This window comes from Phytophthora infestans, genomic scaffold (genome assembly GCF_000142945.1).
Source record: "Phytophthora infestans T30-4 supercont1.16 genomic scaffold, whole genome shotgun sequence".
Taxonomy (NCBI): Eukaryota; Oomycota; class Peronosporomycetes; order Peronosporales; family Peronosporaceae; genus Phytophthora; species Phytophthora infestans.
Window position 1 is genome coordinate 1632407 of NW_003303743.1, and position 9720 is coordinate 1642126.

The following is a 9720-nucleotide window of genomic DNA, read 5'->3' on the forward strand; positions in this document are numbered from 1 at the left end:
ATGGGGAGAAACGTACCGTAGTTAGACGCGGAATAAAGCGCTACATTTTGATTTTTTTTTTCTGGGTGAATCATTTGGAGACAATCAGTACCTGCTGGCACTGAAGGACGATGCTAGTCATTTTTGTGAATTTGTAGTCTGTGAGCCACCAACCAGTGCCGTGGTCGCTGAGGCTATTCTACAGTGGCATTCTCGTTTCGGGGTGCCGCAACTATGGATAAGTGACTAAGGCACTTATCTCAAATGTGAAGTGGTTGACACCCTGAGGCCGGTTCCTAACGGGATCACGACGGAGCATGATCCAGTTAGGGTTAAGTGTACGTGCAGATCATGATTAATTCACTCTTAACGGGATCGTGACCCTTCGGGTCACGAAGCACAGACGTTTTGCTTCAGCAACACAAACCGGTGTGCTCGAGGTCTCTCGTTTAGCATGGAGTCCGCCGTCTCGACGGTCGCAGATGCCTCCACTAGTAGTGGAGCTTGTGTGAGCACACACTGGACTGCTGTACAGAAGGCAGGCAGCAAGCGCACAGTTCCTCCGCCCTCGTCGGACGACTACAGCACTTGGACGGTAGATCAACTAAAGTTAGAGTGTACCGCGCGTAAGCTTTCTGTGGCGAAGAATACTAACAAGGCCGATCGAGTTACTATCCTTCAGGGGTACGATGAGTCCCAGAATGCCATGGAGCTGCTACTGGACCGTCAGCGGCAGGCCAAACGTGGTAGGGGGCCTTCTGCAGAGACCACTCAACGCAGAAGCAAGCACTGTTTGTATCGCCTGCTCAACGTACTCTTCTCTGAAGATTTTTTCGAGAAATTTATCACATCTGGTGACGCACTTACACGGCGTGAGCTAGATGAGGGTGGTCGGGAGTTCTGGGAGCAGGTGGCCGAAGCTTTCAGTACATTCAACGATGACTTCGACCGTCTTGTGTCTCCAGACTCGTTGTTTGAGGGTATTGAACCGCAGTTAATTACGGCTCATTCCGGTGCAAAACTTAAGTCTATGTGGAAGGAATGTAATTCGCGTTTCGCCGCAGCCGAAGGAAGATGCAAATTATCAGGTTCACATGACGAATTTTGGCAATTTTGCCAAGGAGATAAAGTAGCCATGTACGTTCACCTGTGGTGTGAAGAACGCGGTTCAGGTCGGGAATTTTGTGCTACTTGTATTTACGAGGATAACGAAGATGACGAATCAAAAGAGCGGGGGCCAAGTGAAAAGAAGCAGAAAGTGAATAGGAAGCGGCAAAAACAAGATGATCAACGAAAGAGTCTCGATTCCGTTTCCATTCTCACTGAAGCAGTTAACAAACTCGTCGAGATTGAAGTATCGAGTGCAAAAGGAGCATTAATTGAGGAGAAAACCGCTGTTGCACGTCTTCAACGCGAGAAGATGGAGAGAGATGTATTGGTGGAGAAAATAGCCGCTGTGGATGGGAATTTTAGCTCGTCGCCGTCAAGCATTGCACGATCTCGACATACGCATCTATGAGAACGGACTTAAAGGGATGGACGTCGCTGATCTAGAGCGTGAACGTGAGTCTGTATTTAGGCGCGTTCAGACTGCGCAGGAGAAATCGGACGAGCTTCAAGATCACATAATGAGGGACTAACGGATCAATGAATATTTGTTTTTACCTTAATATCCCGATTGGTTTTTATTTACTTAAAGGCCTTGCTAAATTGTATCTCTGAATGTGCTCTAAAACCACTTTGCGAAAGATATGACCGTTTACAACCTGCATATTATCTTTACCCGTGTCGTCAGCTACTGTGGGCAAATAGCTGCAGTTTTCCATTGCGTTAAATTCTCTTGACGCGGCATTGCTTGGTCCTCCACTTTCCGGTTGAGAAATGCGCTCGTTAATGCAGTAGTTATGTAATTTCATACAAGTTTTGATAACGAGCCCTGCATGTACATAGTCCACTGCCAGTGGCCTCTTAAATATTTGCCACTTATTAACCAGGAGACCGAAGGACATTTCAATTCGAATGCGTAGTTGGGATACATAAAAATTGTAGTCGGAATAATCTCTGGTTTTGATCTCCGGTTTCGTAAAGGGCACCAGCACGGATGATGACAATGGGTACGCGTTGTCACCGATGACATAATACCCAAAGGGTAAATTGGAGATAGCAGTGTGCAATGGCCACTTTTTAAAAGCAACACTATCCGAAACCTTTCCTGGTGAGTTAAAACAATAACCGGTAAATCTGCACGCTGCGTCACACATGGCCTGCACATTTATACCGTAGCACAAGTAGTGACCCGAAAAGAAAGCTGATACGTCGGGGACTTCATTTGCACTTGGAGCTTTTATAGTGCACAACCACCCATCCACACAACCAACACAACCCGTAAGAATGTTGTATGTACTGATATCTGCAAATTGTGATGCTGCTCGAGTAATAGATTCCATGTCGTAAACAGGAGCCGTAATTTGATATCTAGGGTCATCACATATTGCATTCATCACTTCAATAACAGCAGAATAAAATTCAGAGGTGCTAACACCGGCCAGAGCTCGAATTGCATGATAAGAACCTCCAGCGAGCCATGATATAGTCATTTGTACCTTGTTTACTGGCGTTACAGGTCCGATACCAGTTCTGTTCCGTGACTTCAATTGATCGCGTTCTAAGACAGGCTTTAGAGATTCAACGAGCCGCTCGAATGCTATAACATTCATTCTATAGTAACGATCGAATTGTCCTTCTTGCACTAGTCGATCTCGATGCGGCTCCCACTCCAAACGTTTGCGTGAAACAACGTTCGATCTACGTCGACGACGTAATTCGCTCACAGCAACTACAACGGCGAGACAGACCACAACGCGAGATACTTTCATTGTCTTTCTCTTGAATGGTGCCCGTGACCCTGATCCCAAAGCGAGTGATGATCCCAATTTGGGATCATCGATTGTAACTAAAAATAAACATATGTATTTTTTAGCCAATCAGGTATCGAGTTTGTAGATCATGATCCGATGATGATCCCGTTAGGAACCGGCCTGAGGAGTAAGTTGAAGTGCGATCACGAGTTTTCGGTGGCATATTGTCCGTGGATAAAAATTACTGGATGTACAATTGAAGTAATGAAAAAAAAACGCTGTTTCTCAAATTCAGCGACTTTGTGCAGTACTTGACCAGGCAAAAACACACACGCTGTAATGATACCTTTAGAAAAAATCTCAGTTGAGCCAGCTTCTAAGTATCATTAAAAAATTGACAGCCAGCACAGTGCTCTTATCGATATCATATGCAAGTACACGATACCGGAACAGGTACCAGTATGTTTTTTCCTCCTCACGTCCTTACACGAAATTGGTGTCAACCCACCATTCGGATTCGTAGTTCTTGCCGAGAATGTCCGCAATTGCCACAGGCGCGTCCAGTTGCCCACTGAAGGGCGTACGTTTGCCGATAGCTGAACCGGGGCCGCTGTTGTTGAACTCCTTGAAGTAGACATTCGCAGTGCTGCTGGATTCGTCCCATGCCTCCCACCCCTCCGGGTTTACAATGTCCCCCAGCTCGCTGTTCTGCCACACAACACGAGCAAAGGGACGCCATGGCCGACCCAAGTAGGTCGATCCAGTGCCGAACAGACGGGCGTTGTTGAAGACATACTCGGATGCGATAGTCGCATTCTCGTTGCCGTTAGCAGTGATCCAGCCTTCACCGATGGACTCGATGTCGCAAGACTCGAACCACGCCATGGCTTTTTGACCAAAGACAAAGTCAACAGCACCGCTGATGTACGTCTTGGCGTAGAGCTCGCGGCCCTTGTGGGCGCACAACGTGTCTTGGTATCCAGTAAAGTTGCAAGCGTAGAATCCGTAGTCGGCTCCATCGGCATAAATAGCCACCGCCTGGCCATCTTTCTTGATTTTGCCGGCTGGATTTCCCACGTTGAAATTGTACACCTTCACGTTGCTTGCCTGCAGACCTAGCGTACTGGTGAGGTAGTTGCGGTTGTTCTTGATCTCAGGTGGGATGTCCTTCTGAGCCTTCGCGTGGGTAATGGTCACCTCGTTCGAAGCGTACGATGTCGTGTCACAGGTGTAACCCTGCATCACCAACGGACCAGCCAGCTTCGGAACGGACACTTGCTCGTTGTAGACACCCGGAAATACGAACAAAGTCTGCTCGGTGGTCGAGTTTGGCAGATTGGCAACACCCTCAGCGACGGTCTTGTAGCTCCCATCGAAGGCACCCGACGCATCGACGACGACAGCTTCTGCTGGAGGGTCGGTCCTCGCGTTAGGGCCATTACAGAGCCCTGAAAAGCCAATGGGGGAGCCGCCCTTCACCGGGGCTTCGATCCCAGTCTTCTGCTTACCAGAAAAGTCAGCAAACGTGGCCGTCACGATGCTGGCAAATACTACCAATGGTACGTGCATCCTCTGTAGTTCTGGTTTGAGTGGCGTGGAGAAAATTGCAAAGTGATATTTAATGTAAGTTGTTGCCTACCGGTGTTTTTAAAACCGTACATGTAGTTGTACATCCCCTAAGTCTTGGATTGGACCGTCAAATTGCTGTTCGATCGACCCACGGCCGGTGCCATGGGTCGATCGAACAGCAAACGTAGGCCAGGTACGTGCGTTACTAATGCGTAACCCAATACATGTAGCATGGCAGAAGATTAGCGTAGCCTCAAATTTGAAACCCTTTTATATCTGATCACTGAAATTGGCAGTACATTTGACAGATCTGTGTTGCCAAAATAACACCGGCAAAAGATGTTCTGCTTCGGGTTCTTACAGACAGCGATCTTGAGCTGACACGGGTTCGAATACCAGATGAATACAGAATTAGGTATGACAAAATTTGCAAAAATAGTTTTAACAAAGCTCATAAAAATAGTAAATAATACTTCGTATATAATACGCAATTAGGCAATGGTATCCTCCTTGCCATTAAATGAGCCGAAAGGGGCAGCATGCCTGTCGTAGCAGTGTAACTCAGCTTATTCGGGCTATTAATATTGAGTTCGGCGAAAACTGACGAGTAACTAGGGGTTTTCTTGAGGCTTTATCTATACTGCAGTTTAAAAACTACAATGTGAAACACGTGCTTTCACCATAAATTGAAGCCTGAGCACTTGTGCAGGTTAGATTCCTATTCTGCTATTTTATATTAACGAGAACTTCAGAATCGACATAAAGACGGAAGCTATGGCCTATACGTTGATTAAAAGATTTATTTTGTCCCCATCGGTAGAATATGTAGGATGGCGACCGTAGCCTACAGACATACCCTCCCAATTCTAATTACATCTAGTGAAAGAGGAGATATGATAGGCGTGGACACTGATTCTCGAGCTCGTTTACCCCTGCCTTATCTAGGAAGTGGCATGGTCAAGTTGACCGAGTAAGCAAAAACAACCTGCCGTTTGAAGGCCTCAGAACGGTATTAGATACAATAAGAATATCAAATCAATTATAAATCAGTGAAGAGCTTGTTCAAGCTAGTATATAGCAGTTTGAGTTTTGCCAAATTCGACGTGTACTCGACAAAACTTCTTCAAAGACTTCTTGGTCCTGTTTTTAAATACGCCTATGTCGCTTTTTACTAAATTCAATACTAGTTCTATAAAATCTAATCTTTGCACGCCTACAAGTAGAATAGCATCCATGCTTCTTGTAGGCTTTCAGCTTGGGGACAAAATATTAAGACCTATTTCAATCTTAAGCAGCGGTTCTTTTTCAGTTTTATTCTAAAAATGGTAATGGACGTAACCTATTTCGTTAACACTTGTTCGCGCTTACAGTACACTCGCTTTTATAAAGTTAGCGCATCTATATCACTAGACCATATCGTCCGTTGATAGTCTTCATGCTTTTAAGCACGTTACTACGCCACTAATAAATCAAATTGATATTTTCCCACATTAAAACAAATACACTTCAGATAGGAATGACCGTCGTTGTTAGTGATTACGACCATCACGCGCAGCAACATTTGACAAGCACACGACGATAACGTCTTATTTTCACGCAAACCTATGTTGCTGTTTAACTGCAATAGGTACCGGTACCGATACTGCAATCCGGAGTGAGCCAATAATAATTGATTTTGGTTTTTAAGCGTTAAATAATTTGAACCATTTACCCATCTTCAATACGTGTCGACCCACCACCACAATGATACATCATTATCTTGAGGTGTCCAAACGAATGTGAACATGTATCCACGGGGGCGTGGCTTCACCCACGCTGTCGTCGAAGGCTACGGCTATCGCGGTTATCTGAAATCCGAAGAGATTACACAATACAGTATGTAGCATATATGCGTTTCCGGGTTGTTCCATTGAACGCGCGCAAACTCTGATACTTCGTATATTCTTGCCTCGAGTGAGAGCCCACTTACGTACGCTATTGTGCGTCCTACTCAAAATTCCCGTGCGCGGCTCTTTGAATGAACGGGCACGGAATAGCGCAAATCTATTATTGATTGACTTGTCTTGAGGGAGAATCTACTTAAGTAGCTCCGATTGTGTTCGTAGACTGTGTCTATGGTGCCGAACGTGGACGATATGGTCAGATGACAATGTCCGGTACACACCAGAATGTAAAGGGTCCTTTAAGATAGTATCGTGTCGAGGGGCTGCGCAAATATTTACTGCTCGTTGCCTTGTACTACCGGTAATCAAATTTTTGCTATTATTCTGAGTAGGGCATATCAGCTTCGTTATCTACTTGTTGAGTCCATTAACGTGCTTTTTAATTTTTGTTAAGGTTGCCGCAGCGATAAAGCTTGACATTTTCTTTTTGGGAGTTAGCACTTTGTAAGACTTGACGATTTTGTAGCTGCACTCGATAATCCACCAAAGTGCACTTGAAAACCATTCCTACCCGTCAAGTTGACCTGCCTACTCGTATTGCGAAAATAATCCATCCGGTTTAGTGCTCTGTGTACTACAATCGAGCGAGCGGGCACTAATATCCAGTTTTATTTTAATTTTTTTATCAAAGAAGGGAAGAACCAACTCTGTACATGTATTACAAATTCGGTTCTGTAATCAAGACAGTAGCTTACACATACGGGCCGGTAATCAGCACGGTAGCTTCGGATGCGTAGAATGTCACTTTTCAATTTCCATCGCAACGTCCGGATAATGAACACGCCCATGTTGCTGTCCCTCCTTCTTTTTACGCTCGTCTCTCGCTCAGCAATCGCTGGTGGAAATCCGTGTAGTGGAGATAATGCTCGTACCACTCCTCCACCAGGTGCTATCGTAGTTGACTCAATGGGATCGCACAAGGGAAGTTTCCGGACGCTGGCTGAAGGGGTGGAACATTTAATCGACACGTCGAAGCAGCAGACCATCTTCCTGTTCCCGGGTGTTTATCACGAGCAGGTGTTCATCACACCACTCGCCGGACCCCTCGTGCTGCAGGGTTACACTTGTAACACGAAATCATATGCTGACAATCAAGTTACGATCACCCAGGCGAAAGCGCAAAGGGACGTCCCATTAAATGTGACCGGGGACCGCAATTGGGCAACGAGCACACTGGGTCTCGCAGCGAGCAGCATTAAAATCTTCAATCTCAACGTGGCCAATACAGCCGGTAAAATTGGGGGTAAGGTCGGCCAGGCGGTGGCGGTGTATGCCAATGGAACCGACTACGGCTTTTACGCCTGCAACTTCTCCAGCTACCGGGACACCTTGTGTGCGCACAACGGCCGTGAGCTCTATGCGCGAACGCTGATCCGGGGAGCTACCGACTTCATTTTCGGTATGAACGCTCAAGCGTGGTTCGAAAGCTGTGATATTGAGGTCGTTGGCAAAGGTTACGTCACAGCTAATGGACGTGACACTGAGTCGAATCCATCGTGGTACGTCTTTAATCACGCGCACGTGTACACGAACAACGCATCTTTAGTTGGAAAAACATATCTTGGTCGACCGTGGCGCCCCTATTCGCGAGTTGTTTTCCAGAACAGCCAACTTAGTGACGTCGTGCATCCGGAAGGCTGGAAGCGCTGGAACAACGACACCAACACAGATAGTATCTACTACAAAGAATTCAACAACAGCGGACCTGGCGCCGCTCTCGACCAACGTGTATCCTTCAGTGGACAGCTGAATAAAGCTGTGACCATATCGGACATCCTCGGCGAGAACTACGAGTCGGAGTGGTGGGTTGACACTAAGTATTTGTAAGGATACGACGTGCAAATTTCTCGAGGAAAGTTACCTCAACCAAGCGAAAAACTTCCCCAAATGACTTTCAACATGTATGCGTCAATACCGATAGTGTCTATCTTAGGTGTCATTCAGCTTCATCAGCGCTGAACACGATGATAAACCAGCAGGCTTCTTTGTTGATGTTCTCTGGAATTGGAAGCACGTTGGTGATGTGAGGGACACCCCAGAGCGGATTTACTTAGTGAGCGGTTATAGTGGAGTTCGCAGAAGTGCTAGTGCTTTCTATTGTGCACTAACTAACAGTTAGTGGTGTTTGCAAACAGGTTGAGAAGCGCTGGATTACAATACTGTACTGTGTGTAGAGCAGTTGCTTCACCATTGATTTTACATGGGTAAGGAGCTTACAGTAGTATACTCATAGTGCCAGAAAAAGGTACTTTTCAATTCGATCTGTACAAATTTTACAATAATACTACCTCCGTTCTGAAAATGATAACCATTTCAAATTATATTACAGCCTACCCAACAAAATACCCCCTCTATGCCGATCACTTTTTGGATTTCGAATCTCCCGCGCTTTCCCGACCGGACTCCCAGCTTTCATTTTGAAAGCTGGCACCTGGGGGATATCACAGACAGTGAGCGCGAGGCCGTCTGGGAGACCTTACTGCTTCGCAGCGTGGGAGGAGTGCTCAAACATGGAGAGATCGTTCGGGTTGCAGCGTACTTCCGTGTGGGCCGCCAAGTTGTCGAGCGAATTTGGAGGCGTGGAATCAATTCGATGGGAGATCGAGTAGCAGCCGTGGTCAAGTCAAGGAAGAGCGCGTGTGGTAGGAAAAAGGTGGATCGAGCTGAGCTGTGCGAGAGAATCGCTGTAGTTCCTGTCAATGAGCGCGAAACCCAGCGTCTGCTTCAGCGCGCGTCCAACATGAGCTGCTACCTGGTTCAGCAGCTGATCAAGGAAGGCTACATACGGCGTGCGCTCAGACAGACCCGTCCACCACCACGCACAAGCTGGCGCGCCTCCGGTTTGTGTGGACCACGTTCGACGGGGAAGTACGCGTTTGATCCAATGTTTGACGTCGTGCATATTGACGAGAAGTGGTTCTACATTTAGAAGATTGGGCAGAGTATTTACTTACTGAATGGGAAAGATGAAGTCCCGCTCGAGGATCCTCCTGTTCAGTTCGTGCAGAGCAAACGCTATATCATGAAGGTGATGTTTTTGTGTGCTGTTGCGCGACCCCAAAGAAAGTGGGATGGCAAAGTGGGTCTCTGGCCTGTTGTAGAGCGCTACATCACTTAAAAGGCAAGTGTGAATCGCCCTGCTGGCGTGGAAGAACTGCGACCTGTCTCAATAACAAGGGATATTTCACGTCAGATGCTGGTGAACGACGTAATCCCTGCTATCAAAGCAAAGTGGCCGCAAGAGCAGAAGGGTGTTGCCCTTCGCATCCAACAAGATAACGCGCGCCCCACGTCCTAGAGGATGATGACTACGTTAACGCGGCAGGGTCCTCGGATGGCTGGAACATCGCGCTGCGGAACCAGCCTGCACA

The 9720-nt window shown here is 46.8% G+C and overlaps 1 protein-coding gene across 1 annotated transcript; it reads right to left on the reverse strand.

The window, feature by feature from the left end:
- Positions 1–3320: 3320 nt before the first annotated feature.
- Positions 3321–4079, reverse strand: PITG_08910 (pectinesterase, putative; the record flags this gene model as incomplete). Its single annotated transcript, XM_002902910.1, has 2 exons — positions 3321–3875; positions 3930–4079. 2 exons carry the CDS (start codon positions 4077–4079, stop codon positions 3321–3323), a joined length of 705 nt encoding a protein of 234 aa, XP_002902956.1.
- Between the last annotated feature and the right edge of the window lie 5641 nt (positions 4080–9720).